This window comes from Lissotriton vulgaris, chromosome 6 (assembly GCF_964263255.1).
Source record: "Lissotriton vulgaris chromosome 6, aLisVul1.2, whole genome shotgun sequence".
In the NCBI taxonomy this organism is placed as follows: Eukaryota; Metazoa; Chordata; class Amphibia; order Caudata; family Salamandridae; genus Lissotriton; species Lissotriton vulgaris.
In genome coordinates this window covers 1,083,143,798-1,083,160,817 of record NC_141694.1, presented here as the reverse complement: position 1 = coordinate 1,083,160,817, position 17,020 = coordinate 1,083,143,798, and the positions used below count along the sequence as shown (strand labels likewise).

Genomic DNA, 17,020 nt, shown 5'->3' with positions numbered 1-17,020 from the left:
CCGTCGGCTCCCGGGGCGCTGCTCGATCTCATGCAGGCTAGCGCTTCAAGGATCTCATCCTTTTCTATAGTATGCATTCTCTGTCCGAGTTGGACAATATGGGGATATCAATGTGGCCTAAGTAGACACTAATTTAGTCTTCCAGGTCACAGGTTATACAGACTCCATAGAATTAATCTGTTTACCCTTTATAAAAATCAAGATTTTTTGCACTTCTTATAGAAAATGTGGACTTTTCCATTTGCAGATTATACTGAATGACAAGCAGGGGCAGTGTTTCACAACAGAATGTCTCTGCATTGCCGAGACTGAAGAAAAAAATGCAGACTTCCGGCATACAGCATCTTTTGACCAATTTAAATGGTAAGTAAATCTCTCAAACATTCCTTTAGGCATTAAAAAGACTTTCACAGCATCTGTATGTCCTCACTACCTTCCAGTGGGGGCCTGTGCATGTATATAATTTCTGTCAAGATAGAGGTAATGTGGATCACATTGTGTTGGTCATGATAGTTAATAAAAGACTGATTGCTTGTAAGGCTACTAAAGCCTGATTTAGTTCCCGCTGCTAGCAATGTTCCAGTCAAGGAAATTGCTGCCTTTGCGGCTGATATGCACTATCTCAATTTACGATAATGTTACATTTTCACGGGAGGAAGCTCATTTAACATCTTCCCCTGCACTCTATATGTTGGACTTTGATAATTAAGATGGATTGTTGGTAAGGATAATCTGTTTTTGTATCTCCATTCCACTTTCAAAAAGTCCCCAGGGCTTTGAGTGGTTCAAAGTCCTTTACCATTCCCCCTCCTGCTTACCTTGCAGTCATGAATACAGATAGTAACTTACTGCATAACTTCTGATATCTCATCCTCCTGTGTAGTCAGCTTCCACAAGGACAATTGGACCAGAGGCACTCTGACATCATAAAGCTAAAGCAAGATGTTGTCTGACGTGAGGGCCACTCTGTTGCCTAGCAAGCAGCAGGATACATTTATCTCAGTAATGAAATGAGTAGCAGGGTAGACAGGATGCCCAAATGAGAACTAACCTGTTAAGATTAAAGAAATAAAGGGCAATTTTTTGAGACTTATAAATTTGTAGGAAGGTAAGTTTGAGCATAAGGGTCTCACCTTCACTATTGCTGAACTGGTAGGAATTGCCTAAAATGATAATGGTGAACATGCTATTCATAGCTTTCATAATTCCCGTTAACTCTGGCATAACACTTTCTCGCTCAACTGATCAGCTGGCTTAATTGCTACTGGTGTACCATATCCTTAAGTGAAATGGGTATGCTGCCACTTGGCTGGCAAAAAGATCTCTTTATCTATATCCTAATGTACATGCTACAGTTGTTTACAGAGTGATCGCAAATGAGGCATGGGATTCAAAGACGTATGTGAGGTTAAAAACACAAATTTAGATTTGATTTTCTAACGTGCTGTTGATTTTCACAATAATACAGACTCCATAGAATGAATCTGTTGTCCTTTTGCCCCGAGACACGCTGTCTGTGACTGTGGGGTTGCCCTGTGACTTGACTGATTCCCTTTTGCGGCCGGGCTTGGCTCCCTCCCGTGGCTCCCTCACTCCTGCATCCAGCTGGGCTCTTCCGTGAACTGCGACCAGCCGGGCTTTGCTCCGCCGGTCCTGCTGTTGCTCACTACAAGCCCCAAGATCCTTTGGGGCAGGACGCATCACCAGCACGCGCCAGGAGGCGCATAAAGCCCCGCCTGGAGCCGAGTTCCTTGTTGTCCTTTTGCCCCGAGACACGCTGTGTGTGACCGTGGGGTTGCCCTGTGACTTTGCTGATTCCCTTTTGCGGCCGGGCTTGGCTCCGGCCCCCTGCTCCCTCGCTCCTGCATCCAGCTGGGCTCTTCCGTGAACTGCGACCGGCCGGGCTTTGCTCCTCCAGTCCTGCTGTTGCTCACTACAAGCCCCAGGATCCTTTCGGGCAGGACGCATCACCAGCACGCGCCAGGAGGCGCTGTATTGCTTTGCCCACTTGCGTAATCTGAACTTATGCACACCACTTACTCACAGAGAAACTCCAACACTCCACTGGAGGTAAAAATGAGCTTTAATAATATTGTAGGCGAAGGCAATAAGTCACTGCAACTAATAAAGTCTTAGGCACCGAGTGAAAAGCAATAAACAAGGAATACACCACACTATATGCATAAATATGAAACTGTAAATGCAGGTATATAAACAGTTAATGTACAAAGCACCTCACCAGATTCATTTGCAGCGCCGGAACCTTCAACATTCCTGGGCCAAGCACTGAACACCAAGTCGGGAACCCGCAGACCGGGGCTCAGGGAGTACTCTCTTCGAGCACCAAAGTTGTCCCGCGAGTGCGTCCACTCCAAGACTGAGTTCCTGAGCTCCACCCCACAGACACCGCTTTTTATAGCTTAAATCAACCTGTTCCAGAAGCCTCTAGCAGGCGCTCTCGCCCATCTATTCACAAGTGCTGGCCCCCATCTCTGCATCAGACCCACCCAGACAGACCTGGCCAGATTCTGTTTGGGCTGTGTCGAGGCAAAAGACATTCCTTTCCCAATCTCAGGCCTTGGAGACTGGCACGGCCATCCTCCCTCTGTCCTAGCGATAAGTATGGAATGCATGAAAACACTCTGAAGGTACAACATAACCTCACGAGGCATCCTCACGAGATGCCTCGCACCTGCTTGTACTGGTTTACGTGAATAACATGTTTGCTACTGCTGAAGTGTAACTCCAGGTCAAGGCAGCTCAAAATGGAAGTGCGATGCAACAAAATGGAAGATCAGAGCATTGCATGGAATCGAGGTCAACATATGATTTAGCACGTGTAAAATGGCAAATGCAGCACATTCCACCCCTTGACCTTCGATTCACCCATCATACCCCATTGGTCTAAATACCATGGATCTGGGACGAAAAAGGGAGAAAAGATTAGGAATACATTGAATGCAACAACATAATGAGATAAAAACACAAATAATGACTATAATAACACCCAAGATATACCAAAGCTGTCCAAAATTAGGCAGCCACCCAAACAACCAATCCCACCATCCTTGGTCAACGTCTTGGGTAACCCCTTTCACTAAATCTTTCAAAGCATTAATATGTGCATGGATAGATGTAGAATGGTCAGATAAATTAAAACAACATAGCCCATCAAAGTCCTCGCAACCGTGGTTATGTTTTAGCAGCAAATAGTCCACAGCTGCCCTATTTTGCAAAACAGCTTTTCTTGTTCCTTGAACATCTAATAATAATTCAGCTAAAGCGGCAGAAGTGTGATTGAGATTCTTTACAATTAAACAGGCAAGCTTAGCAATTGTTCTGGCATTATAAACGGACAGTCCTGGCACTCCCATAATGGAAATGGCCAAACTAGTATATTCTGTTCTAGAAAGCAAATCAATATCGGAGTCACAATCCTCAGGTAATTGAATAGCGGCTCTAGAAGAGCGAATACGTGTAACAGAATGCATGGGAAAAATCATAAGACTTAATCGTGATAAGGCACAAGGTCCTCCAGTTATGTTAGCTGGTATGTAAGTGTATGAAATATTACCACACGAGAACAACCATCCTTTAGGTAATTTCACATGGTTAACATGGCTAGCGGCTAATACTGTGTGATTACAAACCATATAATTGGCAACATTACTACAAAAACTGTCATGTCGTGACTGACATAATGTTTGTTGATCTGGAGTCAATTGTTTGCTTTTCTCTAGTTTTAATTGGCCACACTTGCCAATCTTGGTAGGGTCACAAGTTAATTGATAGCAAACGTCTCCAGTAGAGATATTGTAGGTCACAATACTTGTCATATCTGAAAGAGACACGTTAGTGATAGATTCCTTACCTTAGAATATCCCCAGGCGTCAGACTGGATCCGGAAATTTTTGCCTAGCAGTACCCTTGCGCGTCGGTAGGCGTCGTCTGCGGCTCCGCGTCCGTCTGTGGCGTCGTGGGCGCCGTGATGATGTCGTCGGAGTACTTAGATGCCGCCTCCGCATGCTGACGTCAGTTCTTTTTTCCGCGCCAGCAGCGCAGATCTGGAAAAAGTGGTACCTTAGTCTCTTTTTGACTAACTCTTTTTTGATCTTTTGATCATTCCTTTTCGAGACTTCAACTCCGATCGGTGCCGATAGGGATGCCTGGTTTCAAGCCCTGTGAAGATTGCGACCGACTGATGTTGGTCACGGATTCTCACCGTCAGTGTCTCCACTGTCTCGGCGTCGACCACGAAGACAAGACCTGCCTCGACTGCCGGGCTCTTACTTCGAAAGCTAGACGGGAGCGGTCCCGTAAGCGACTCGAACTCCGGCAGTCGGCCCCGCGCCGAGAGGGGTCCCGGTCCGGACGGAGGTCGAGGGACCGGTCGCGGGAGAGGAGCCGTCATAGCTCCGGGAGTCGACCTCACTCCTCTGGGTCGAAGTCGTCAGGTAAGCACAAGAAGTCAAAGAGACGTCATCGCTCTTCCGACTCCCCCCAACGCTCACGCGATGCGGCCAGGGGTTCAGGTGGCACCGCCGACGCGGCTCCGTCGGAGTAGCATGCGTCGTGTCCGGCTTCATACCCTCCGGTCCCTGGGCCTTAACGTGACGCCGGGGGAGATCGAGTGGTTCCTCATGGCCATGAGGTCCCTCTCTCCCCCGACGGGTTCCGCAGCGCCTTCGGGCCCAGCGGTCCCGTCTGGGGGTCCTAGCGGGTCGGGTCTTCGGCCCCGACGCCGTTGGGTGCTTCGGCTCTGACACCGCTGGCGCCTTCGGGCCCGGCGCCGCAGGGCCCCGCTGGATCCGGTTCCGGATCCGTGTTGTCGCCGGTGGACTTAACGACCTCCCCGGCGCCGACCCCACAGGTGTCACCCTCAACCCGGTTCCGGCGCCGGAACGGCGTCGCTCGGCACCGATTCAGACGCCGTTTGGTGAGTTTACTTTCCATGAACTGGCCCCATCCTTTACTGACCCTGAGTACCAGGTGATGGGTGATGAGGAGGATTGGGAGGGGTCTGAGGACCCTCTGGCACGTGAGTGCCACTCTTATGAGGACTGGACAGGTGACCTTGGGGAAGCCAGCTGTTTAGACACTTCGCCTGACACTGGCTTTGTCTCCCCTTCTAGCGTGGCTACGGAGTAGGGGGCAACCTATAGTGTGGTGTTGATGAGGGCAGCCAAGGCCTTGGGCCTTGAGCTCCCCGTCGCGGCTGTGAGGACTAGCCTCCTCACCGAGGTCCTTAAGCCGCAGTCATGCTCAGCCGAGCCTCTGCTGCCGTTTAACGAGGCCTTAACGGACGTTCTTTGGGGCACTTGGTCCAAGCCCGCTACGGGGTCGCCCGTAGATAGGAACGTGGCCAGACGCCACCGCCCGGCCCCGGGTGACCCATGTTTCCTGTCCACCCACCCCAACCCTGAGAGCTTGGTCATCCAGGCCTCCAATTCCCAGACCGCATTCCCGTCGGCTCCGCCGGACAGGGAATCCAAGAGGTACGAGCAGTATGGCAAAAAGATCTTCTCCTCCCTTAGTCTGGGACTGCGGTCTTCCAACACTGCATGCCTCTTGGGCCGCTACACCCACTCTCTGTGGAATACGGTCGCGGAAGTGCTGCCAGAGTGTCCGTTGGAGGTACGGGCCAAACTCAGCCAGGCCCTTGTGGAAGGTCGGGATGCAGCCAGATATTCGATCTGGTGTGTACTAGATACCACCGACTCACTGGGCAGAACGATGGCAACGACGGTGGCGGTCAGACGCCACGCCTGTTTGAGGTCCGCCAATTTCTCGGCCGATGTCCAGAACACACTGATGGACATGCCGTTCGATGGCCGTCGCCTTTTTGGAGACAAGGCAGACCATGCGCTTGAGCGTTTTAAGGACTCCAGGGCCACAGCCAAGTCCTTGGGCCTCTCGGCCCCACGCCAGCAATCGGCTGCCTTTCACTCCTTTCGTGGCCAGGGAAGGGGTCTACCCACACGTGCTGCCAGCCACGCTCCGCAGAGTAATACCCAACGCTGTGGCGGCCGTGGAAACCGCCGTGGCGGCGGTAGGGGACAATGGCGAGGTCAGTCCACACCTTCCCCCGCATCATCCGCCTCAAAACCCTCCAAGTCCGTGCTTTCAGGCCCATGTGACGCCAGTGGGTGGCAGGGTTCGCCATCACCTCCTCCACTGGTGCACTGTCACGTCAAACAGGTGGGTGCTGCAGATTGTCCGAAGGGGCTACTCCCTCCCCTTCGAGGCGACTCCTCCAGCCATGCCACCGCAGAACCACCGTGTGTCGGGGGATCATTTGCGACTTCTGCAGGAGGAAGTTACGGCCCTCTTGGCCAAGGGGGCCATCGAGCGCGTTCCTGGGCCAGAAGTAGGGTGTGGTTGCTACTCCCACTACTTTCTGGTACCCAAGAAGGGCAAAGGGGGCCTACGCCCTATCTTGGACCTACGGAACGTCAACGGCTTCCTCAGGAAGGAGAAATTCAAGATGCTGACACTGGCTCAGGTTTTACCTGCCCTGGACCGAGGAGACTGGATGGTAGCGTTGGACTTGCAGGACACTTACTTCCACGTTCCCGTCCTGCCGGCCCACCGGCGCTACCTGCGGTTCACGGTTGGCCGTGAACACTTTCAGTACACCTTGCTCCCCTTCGGCCTTACCAGCGCCCCACGGGTGTTCACAAAGGTGATGGCGGTGGTCGCAGCTCATCTGCGCAGGTTAGGGGTCTCAGTCTTCCCCTACCTCGACGTCTGGTTGTTGAAGGCGGGCTCGCCCCAGACAGTCGCCAGCCACCTCCAGACTACGGCGGATCTCCTGCACCAGCTGGGGTTCTCCATCAATGTGCCAAAGTCACACCTGTGCCGCTCTCAGAAGCTCCTCTTCATCGGAGCGGTTCTAGACTCGGCGCAGTTTCGGGTTTATCCGCCCGAACAGCGGGTCCGGCATATTCAGGCTCTCATCCCACTCTTTCAGCCTTTATCCCGGATCTCGGTCAGGTTGACGCTGTGGCTTCTGGGGCTGATGGCCACCTGCATCCTACTGGTGCATCACGCCAGGTGGCGGATGCGGGCTCTTTAGTGGGACCTGAAGTTTCAGTGGGCTCAGCATCAGGGCAACCTGTCCGACCACGTCCTGATCTCGGAGGGCACTGCGAGACAGCTGCAGTGGTGGCTAACGGACCGCGATTGGGTCAGCGGCAGATCCCTCTCCCTTCCCCAGCTGGAGCACGTAGTTGTGACGGACGCGTCCCTCCAGGGCTGGGGAGGCCACATGGGAGAGGCGGAGATCAGAGGCCTCTGGTCTCCGGCGGAGTCCCGGCTCCATATCAACCTTTTGGAGCTGCGGGCGATTCGTCTAGCACTGAAGGCATTCCTCCCCTCTGTCCGAGGGAGTGTAGTGCAGGTGTTCACAGTCAACACCACCGCCATGTGGTACTGCAACAAACAGGGCGGGGTGGGGTTGTGGACCCTTTGCCAGGAGGCTCTGCGCCTCTGGCAATGGCTGGAACATCAAGGCGTGACCCTGGTGGTTCAACACCTGGCAGGTTCTCTGAACGCCAGGGCGGACGAACTCAGCCGCCGGTGCATGATGGATCACGAATGGCGTCTGAACTCGGACGTGGCGCAAGGTCTCTTTCTGCAGTGGGGAGAGCCTTGGTTAGATCTATTCGCCACCGAAGAGAACACACAATGTCATCAGTTCTGCGCTTTGGAATTTCCAAGGCGGCACTCGCTCGGAGACGCTTTTCATCGCGAGTGGAGTAGCGGTCTGTTGTACGCCTTTCCGCCTATACCACTTCTGCCCAAAGTGCTGAAGAAGATCAAACGCGACCGGGCCCAAGTCATCCTTGTGGCTCCGGACTGGGCACGAAGGTACTGGTATCCAGAGCTACTCAATATGTCAGTTGATCCCCCGGCTCGTCTGCCTCTTCAGGAGGACCTTCTGTCGCAGCAACAGGGGACGGTCCTCTACCCGAACCTGTCCAGTCTCCACCTCCATGCTTGGAGATTGAGCGGCGACAGTTGAGGCCATTTGACTTGCCTCCTGAAGTCTGTAACATCATTCTGGTTGCCAGGCGTCCCTCCACGAAGTCGGTATACGCCTGCAGGTGGAACAGATTTGTGGCATGGTGCACAGCAAAGGCTGTGGATCCTCTCTCTGCCCCTCTTTCTGAGGTTCTTCTCTTCCTTCTTTCTCTTGCCCAGCAGGTCTCTGCTCTGGGCACTATCAAAGGCTATCTTTCTGCCCTTTCAGCCTTCTTAAGGCTGCCTGATCAACCATCTTTGTTCAAGTCCCCTATTGTAAATCGATTCCTGAAGGGCATCACTCACACATTTCCACCTGTTCCGTTTGTGATGCCTCAGTGGGACTTGAACCTTGTACTTAAATTTCTGATGTGCGCTCCCTTTGAGCCACTTCACAACTGTCCTCTCCGCCTTCTTACACTGAAGACTGCTTTCCTGGTTGCCATCACCTCTGCCAGGAGAGTGAGTGAGCTCCAGGCCCTCTCTTGTACTCCTCCTTTCCTTTCAGTCCATCCGGACAAGGTTGTGTTGCGTACTAAGCCATCTTTCCTGCCCAAGGTTGTCACAGCCTTCCACATCGGGCAGTCCATCACTTTGCCAACCTTCTTTCCGCCACCGCACCCCTCTAAAGAGGAAGAGCGGCTCCACCGTCTGAACCCAAAACGTGCGCTCTCATTTTACTTGGATTGCACACGCTACTTCCGGGTGGATGACCAACTCTTTGTTGGCTACGTGGGCGCTAAGAAGGGGAAGGTGGTACATAAGAGGACCATCTCCCGATGGATCATTTTGTGTATCCAGGCATGCTACTCCTTGGCTAGAAAGGAGCCCCCTGTTGGATTGCGGGCTCACTCCACCCGAGCCACGGCGACAACAACTGCCCTGGGCCGGGGAGTGCCCTTGCAGGACATTTGCCAGGCAGCTACGTGGGCCTCGCTGCACACGTTTGCAAGGCACTATTGCCTGGACAGTCAAGTCCGGAGGGAAGGCTTCTTTGGCCGTTCCGTCCTCCAGGACTTTCTGGTGTGATTATTGGTTCGCAGACCCACCACCGGGGTTGGTATTGCTGGGGTATCTATTCTAAGGTAAGGAATCTATCACTAACATGTCTCTTTCAGATGCACAAGTTACTACTTGTGTAACGATATATCTGTAAGAGACATTAGTTAGTGATAGATTCCTTACCGACCCACCCATCCTCCCCGTTCTGCAAACCGATATCTAGGGTTAAGGTCATCCCCTTTCAGGGCCCTAGTTTCAATGGCACCAGTGTTGGTTTTTAACACGGCTCAGCGCTTCTGGCGAGGAAAAGCTGTGGCTAAGAACTGACGTCAACACGCGGAGGCGGCGTCTAAGTACTCCGACGACGTCATCACGGCGCCCACGACGCCGACGACGGACGCAGAGCAGCAGACGACGCCTACCTACGCGCAAGGGTACTGCTACGCAAACATTTCCGGATCCGGTCTGACGCCTGGAGATATTCTAAGGTAAGGAATCTATCACTAACTAATGTCTCTTACAGATATATCGTTACACAAGTAGTAACTTGTGCGTTCCTCCAGAGGCTATCTGTAACCTCTGGGCAAAAGCGACAGTACTCATAAAGACTCAGATGTGTTTGAACATCACTTTCCTCCACTACCCCATCAAAGTTAGTTTGGTTGAAAATGTGCAGAAGCACCTGTGCAGGGGTAGGTACGGCAACAAGACACGTTGATATCATATCAGCTGTACTCTGAAGATTTCTCATACAGAAGTGGGAAGTGTTCAGCACATTCCCGGCCAAGTAGGTCCAGATGTTATTCGGTTGCTGCAACAATGCTGTCATCCGACTTGGGCGGTTGATCCCCTTCGGCATCCCTGGGCCCTTCCGGACCCCTCCGGACTCGCCCAAACACCGACCACACAGCGCAAGCATCGCAGCGGCAAGCCATACTGTGATCTAGAAACAGAAAACAAACTGGTATAATCACTCTCGCAAATAACATTTTTCAGCTGGTACATTTTCCCACTTTTCCTGTCCGGGTTTCATGATGACAAGGATGTTATCCCTGCCCATAGCGATCAATTCTGCAGTTTCAGGAGGTTTGTTTGGGGACTCCACCCACAATTTTGCCCCTGGGTTCTTGTCAGTAGATCCGAACCCGCCCTTTCCTCGCACAGTTAGAAGGACTGGGGCCGTCCCCTTCATGACATTTCCTCCATACACCGGCATGATGACCATCTGGGCAACACGGTCACCAGGTTGCACAATCAGATCATTGTTTCCACTGTTCAATAGGATAACTTTGATCTCCCCCTGGTAATCGGCATCAACCACCCCTCCCAAAACCTGGATGCCTTTAAGGGCAAGCCCAGATCGAGGGGCGATTAGCCCGAAATGCTGTGGGGGAATTTGAACTCCAATTCCTGTCTCAATCAAGGTAATGTCTCTTGGTTGCAATCGATGGAGTTTCAAAGCATGTAAATCAAGACCAGCAGCTTCTGGTGTGGCACGATATGGAGCCAAAGTTCCGGGAGCTGTCTCCCAATACAGAATCGTGTTTGTGGCCACATGAGGCTTAATCTGTAAAGCTGGGGTCAACATGCGCATCAAAGGAGTCTCTGCATCCGCAAGGGGTCGGTTGTTTAAAATCTGCAATGCCTCAGACAAGTGATCCCTCCAGCCCTTCAATGACCCATCAGACAACTTTTTCAACTGCTCTTTCAGCAAACCATTCATTCTCTCAATCAAACCTGCTGCCTGTGGGTAATAGGGTATGTGATAGATCCACTCAATGTTATGCTGTACACAAAAATCTTGCACCATATTTCCCTTAAAGTGTGACCCATTGTCACTTTGGACCTGCAATGGATTTCCGTAGTATAAGATCAACAAATTCAACGTTTTCAGAGTGTTAGACTGGGTTGCTCTGTTGCATGGAAAGGCGATGGGATAACCAGAATAGGTATCCACCACCGTGCAGGCATATTGACATCCTCGGCTCATTGGCATCGGCCCGATGAAATCAAGTTGCCATATCTGCCCTGGTAACTTCCCTCTGCCTAACTGGCCTCTCACTACCTGTGGGACTGGTCTGTGCTGAGTATGCTGACAAACAGGACAGTGAATGATTCCAGTCTTAATTAAATCTAGGGGAATATACATCCCTCTACTTTCAGCCCACCTGCTAGTGGCTCGCTCGCCCAAATGTCCACTTTTCTGGTGTGCCCATTTAGCCATGCCCACCAAGTCAGAATCCTGCGTCTCCACCTCAGCTTGTTGGTCTGCAAAGGAATTGCACCAACGCTCTAGTGAGTCAGTCGGGCAATGAGCATCAACATGATACACTGTAACTGTACTCTGGGACAACAGTTCCCAAATTTCCTGCCACAACTCCTTTCCCCAGACCTCCCTGTTGTGAATCATCCAATTGTGAGTGTAGGAGAGTAGGGTCTGCAATCCTATGATCACCCAGATTTTTTGCTTTTGTTTCACTGGTTTACAACTTTCTCTGGCTGTAGGCCTGCCAATCAGATCCACAGCCTGGCTGTTCTCTTTCTAAATTACAACATGTACCCTAGGTGCATTTACCAATTGGTACTGGGCCACCTTATCAGACCCTGTAACTCAGGGCATAGGTGTACCCAGGGCCCACCAGGGGCTGAAGCATGTATTATGCCACCCCTGGCTGGCCTCCTAAATCTGACACAACTGGCTGCATGACAGCTGGGGCAAAGTCGTGTAATCACCCTTTGCTGTAGGTATAGTATACCTATATCTAACCCTAAAAATGGACACACAGATTCCTATCAGTCACTCCTATGGCAGGCCTTAACAATCCTGAAGGCAGAGTGCATGGAATCGTGTGAAATGGTGCTCTGGCATGAGCTGAGCCCGTTTGCAGCTTGCGGAACCAAGTCCTAATAGCTGTTCCATGATAACGCATACCATATACTCTTAAGTGCATTATAATCCTCGCGGTTATATGCTAACTCTGGTATTGCTTTATCAAAACATGTCGAGTAAGGTGTCATACGAATTGGAATACTAACCCCTCGCCAATTCTGGCGACGGGGTTAGCATTCCACCCTTCTAGAGGGACACGACATGTATGTAACTGTGAACCCCGGTTAAAGTTAAACGAAGCCTCAGCTCCACAAAATGGATGCTGCCACCACAGACACGAGTCTGGCCTCCTGCTGCTGGGAGTCCTTCCAGCGAGGAGAGCTTGGACAAAGGGTTTCCTGTCCGGGGCGGTGCTAGCACCATCCCAGACAGGGTTTTGTGTATCCTGGGTAGGCAGGGCTTTACAGGAAGGTGACTGCTGAGTGGCACCCCGGTGCTCACTACGCATAGGCCGGTCAGAACCAGTTCCAGGGGCACACCAGCCCCTGGCCTGGGGGAAGTCCAGCATGGGAGAGGGGTGTAACCACCCCCCTCCTAGTCCCACCCATAGGCAGGACCTAGTCACCGGGTCGGCCCCTTTTCCTAGTATAAAGTTAGGAGTGGGCCCCCTTCCAAATTAGATCATCTTTGGAATCAAGACACGACTTTCTACGAAAGGACTTCAAGATTTCTTCTTCAAGATTCTCCCTTGTGACTAAGGAGTAGTCACCCTGCATCCGCAGGCACCATCTTAAGAACACTGCGGTCTGCTGCAAGTCCTTCCTCCGGAATCCGACTGCCCAGCTCGACGAGAACCGGCTTCCCTGGCACCTCTGACCTCTACTCACCTCTACAGCAAAGCTGAGAACCGTGAGTGCGACGAGACCTCGAGGGACCGGCCATCTTCAAGACTGCACGACTTCTTTCCAGCATGACCGCCGAGGGATCCTCTGGTGAGTGCTTTGGGGTCTGAGAAGCCCCGACCCTGAGCAGCTCCAGCACCGAAGTACAGCCTCCCAGCATCTCCACGATCTGCGTGGGGCACTTCTGCTTTTTGCTGCTCACCGCGTTGTTTGGCTACTAGCCCGCTGGCTTGTGGCCTTCTTAACGACGCCCGACGACATCACTGCTGCCGGTCTGGTTGCTCCAGACTGGCCCTTGCTCCCTTCCAAAAGAGGAGCACCCCGGACCCTCCTGGTCCACTCCAGACGCCATTTTAGGTCCACCGCGTGGGCTTGAATTAGCCAAGACTTTGTTGCCCAATCCTGGGTCCAGCGACGCCGACAGCTTCATCCATCGTGGGACAGCTCGCTCCTCCATCCTGGTCGCCGACAACGCCTCCTGGTCCGTGAGATCTGCAGAGCCCAGCGTCGCCCACTCACCTAGTCGAGGTGACTACCATCCGGTGCCCTCCTGGTGCCACCTGACTACTGGCTAGTAGTCACGAACTTGGTCCCCTCTGCTTTCAGGTGTCATCTATCTTCAAGATCCAGGCTTGGATCACTTCGAACTCTCTTCACTGGTCGCCTGCCAGCATCTTTCTTCCAGGCTCCTGGTCCATCTACGAGGATTCCCGACTTCTTTTGAGACCTTTGCAGCTGCAGCCCCTGGGCTAGGTAACTTCGGCATTTCGGTGCCCCAGCATAGCCTCACTATCCAAGGGTCAGAATCCACTTTCGTTTTCCTCCTACCAGGTCGGGTTCGCCCGAGAACACTAACTTTGTCTTTACTAGCTACCATAGACTTTGTCCCGCATCACGCCTGAGAGTGCACACTCTGCACCCGAGTCCCCTGGGCCTCCTAGAAGTAATCTAACGATTCTATAGTCAAGTCCTAGCGATTCCAAAGCCTATTAGTACTGTACTTACCTGCTAGTAATTTCGCATTCCACTTTCAGAGTATATGGTTTTCCGTGCCCCTCGGGCATTTGTATATACTGTGCTAACTTAAGTATTTTCGTAAGAGTTTTGTTTTGTGCTTAGTACCCTGTCCTCATAAAGAGTACAGGGCTGTTGTGATTCTAATAAAGACACTGTTTATTTTCATAACACTTGTGTGGTGTCCTTTCACTTGGTGTTCAAGGGGTATATGTGATGGTATAACAGCTGGCTTAACCCGCCCTCTCGAGTCTTTAGCCTTAGACTGCTCGTATCCACGCTACTAGGATAGCTGGTCTATAAGGTTGACTTACAACCAATCATCAATAAGGGTTGTCTGGACTGATACATAGTGTTCACTAGAATAGTGAGCACTGCATATCAGGCCAACTTCTCACATTGGTGAGCAGCGGTTGGGATTTGAGCTTGCTGTTGTTTTACCACACGTATCCTAAGAATATCTTGTGAAAGATCACATGAGTACTTCAGGTACATATAACTTAGCTTAGAATACTCTGAGTTCTACTGAACCAGCTGTTGTAGCTCCTCAAGGCTTAGCACACCTTGGCTGCAACTCTTAGCAAGGGATCAGTAGGCAAACATATAGTGTAGGTAGGTGCATCACTTACACCACACTAGAATCAGCATGTCAGACAAAGGAGGAAACTGTGAGTCTCCCCTTGTGTCAGTGGACCCTCCACACGTCACTACTTCCAGATATGCTGCTCTTAGCTTCCAGGAGATGAGACAAGTGTGTACCTCCAGGAAACTAAAACAGGGGTCTAACCCCACAATTCCCTTTCTGATTGGTCTCTTAGAGACTTATGATGCCAGGAGGGCTGGTAACCCAGACCCTTCTAATCCAGATGGGAACATGCCTCCCCTAGAGGGAACCTCAGGTGACCCAGACCTTATCCATCTCTCTGCAGAAGGTGAAGAGGAGGATGAGGACCTGGAGCCATCTGATGATGAGGCAGACAAAGGTCCAGAAATAGTTAGCCAGCTAACTAGGGACAACTTAAGCAGGCATGAGAATGATACTAGGAGACCCCTGGGACCCCTCTCAGGCCAGCTTAACATTGGGAGTGGACGAGTTAGGTCTCTATCAAGAGGCTCTAACAGATCCATTCAGACCAATGGCTCTCAGGCCTCTGCTCTGAGGAGGATGACCTCCCCTCAGAGGAGAGTATATGAAGCCAAGGAAAGGGAAGTCAATCTGAGGATTGAAAGGGAAGAACTTGCCCTGGCCAAAGAGAGACTTGCCTTTGCTAGAGAGCAAGAATTGAGTGGGTCAAAACCCACTGGTGGCAGCATTATACCTAGCAATAGGGACAGGAGTTTTGATACAAGACACCTGAGTAAGATAGTGCCCCCCTTTAAACAAGGGGATGACATCCACAAATGGATTACTGCTTTGGAGAGGGCCTGCACTGTGCAGGGTGTTCCCCAAAGTCAGTGGGCAGCTATCTTGTGGCTCTCCTTTGAAGGTAAAGGTAGAGATAAGCTCCTCACCACAAGGGCTGAGGATGCTAACAATTACCAAGTCCTGAAGAACACACTGGTTGATGGGTTTGGCCTAACCACTGAGCAGTACAGGGTGCTGTTCAGGGATACCCAGAAAACTCAGTCTCAGGATTGGTCTGATTTTGTAGATTGTGCCACTAAGGCTTTGGAGGGCTGGTTGCTGGGCAGTAAGGTTACTGATTATACAGGATTGTACAATTTGATCATGAGAGAACAAATTTTAAACAATTGTCAGAACCAGTTGTTGCATCAGCATCTTGTTGACTCAGATCTGACCTCTCCCCAAGAATTGGGAAAGAAGGCAGACAGATGGGTCAGAACAAGAGTTAAGCAAAACCAGGGCCAGAACCAGGGTGGTCAGAAGAAAGCAGACCAGAAGGGTAAAGATTCTAAAGGTGAAAATGACCAGAAGTCTTCAACAGGTCCCCAACAACCCAAAGAGGGTGGGGGTCAGGCTTCCCAGAAAAAGAAGAATCAAGAAGGCCAATCTAAAAGGTGGTGCCAATACTGTAAAATTAAAACTCACTGGTTTAGTGAGTGCACCAAGAAAGGAGGAGGGCAGACTCCTGCCACTGCAGCCCCTAAGGCACCTGTGCCCCCTAGTATGACATCATGTTCTTTACTGAGACGTGGCTTGGGGGCTCATCTGACCCTGATGTCATAGAATCTTTGCCCCCCGGTTTTTCTTTGGCCAGATTGGATAGGAATGGCAGAGGGGGGGGGATCGCTATCGCTTCCAGACTGCCTTTCCAATGCTCCTTAACACCCCTCACCATTAATAACTCTGAAGCTGGTGTTTTTAATATTATCTTGGGACCCCAAACCTCTCTCTCAGGCATTTTGGTTTATAGACCACCTGGTAGGATGTTTGATTTTAGCTCCAGCCTCATGGAGGTTTCCGCTCATCAAGCTATCAGGAAAAGGAGCTTCCTTGTGCTCGGTGACATGAACGTTCACTTCAACGACCCAATGGATATGGATGCTAAGGATATTTGCTCCAATCTCCGTTCCCTGCAGCTTGAGCTTATTAATCAGGACCCTACGCATAGATTAGGTAACCTTTTAGACCCCATCTTTGGTCATTACTCGGAGGTACAACCTCTTACTCCGATTCCAGTCCCCTGGTCGGATCACTTTGTGATTCCTTTCCTGATTCACATTGCAGAGGCTGAGTCTAAGAGAGACTCTGAGCAGAGGTATCAGCGACGGAAATGGAAAAGTTTTTCGCAGTCCACCTTCAATGAACTAATTACAGCAGGCGGCCCCTTAGGAGGGATGGACTGTGAAATGGCCCATCATGAGCTACATAATCGCATTTTAGGTGCACTTGATAAATCGGCCCCTATGCGTACTGAGAGAAATACGAAGAAGGTGAGGAAAACTGCCCCTTGGTTCACTCCGGAACTTCAGCTTGCGAAATCTGCCTGCAAGCAGTTGGAACGTGAGTGGCGAGTCAGATTCTGCCCAGAGATTAAAACAGACTATAAGAAAAAGCAAAAAGAGTATTATAAGGCTATAAGGGTCTCTAAAGCCACACATTATAAAAATCGCATTGTGGAGGCTGAAAACTCTTCGAAGGAACTCTTTAAAATTTTTAAAGAGATCTCGGTAGTCTCGAACACTAGTGGGCCGTCCGCAGATTCTGTGGAAACCTGTAACAATATTGCTCACTACTTTGCAGGCAAAATTTCGAACATCTATGCCAGCTTTACGGGGAATCTGATTA

General features: G+C 51.1%; 1 protein-coding gene across 1 annotated transcript; it reads right to left on the bottom strand.

Annotated features, from left to right (window-relative positions):
• Window positions 1–2,741: 2,741 nt before the first annotated feature.
• LOC147708448 (uncharacterized) lies at window positions 2,742–9,883 on the bottom strand. The gene is made up of 2 exons (XM_086925740.1): window positions 9,582–9,883; window positions 2,742–3,840 (listed from the first exon to the last, which is right to left on the bottom strand). Exons 1-2 carry the CDS (start codon window positions 9,881–9,883, stop codon window positions 2,883–2,885), a joined length of 1,260 nt encoding a protein of 419 aa, XP_086781866.1. The 3' UTR covers window positions 2,742–2,882.
• Window positions 9,884–17,020: the final 7,137 nt, after the last annotated feature.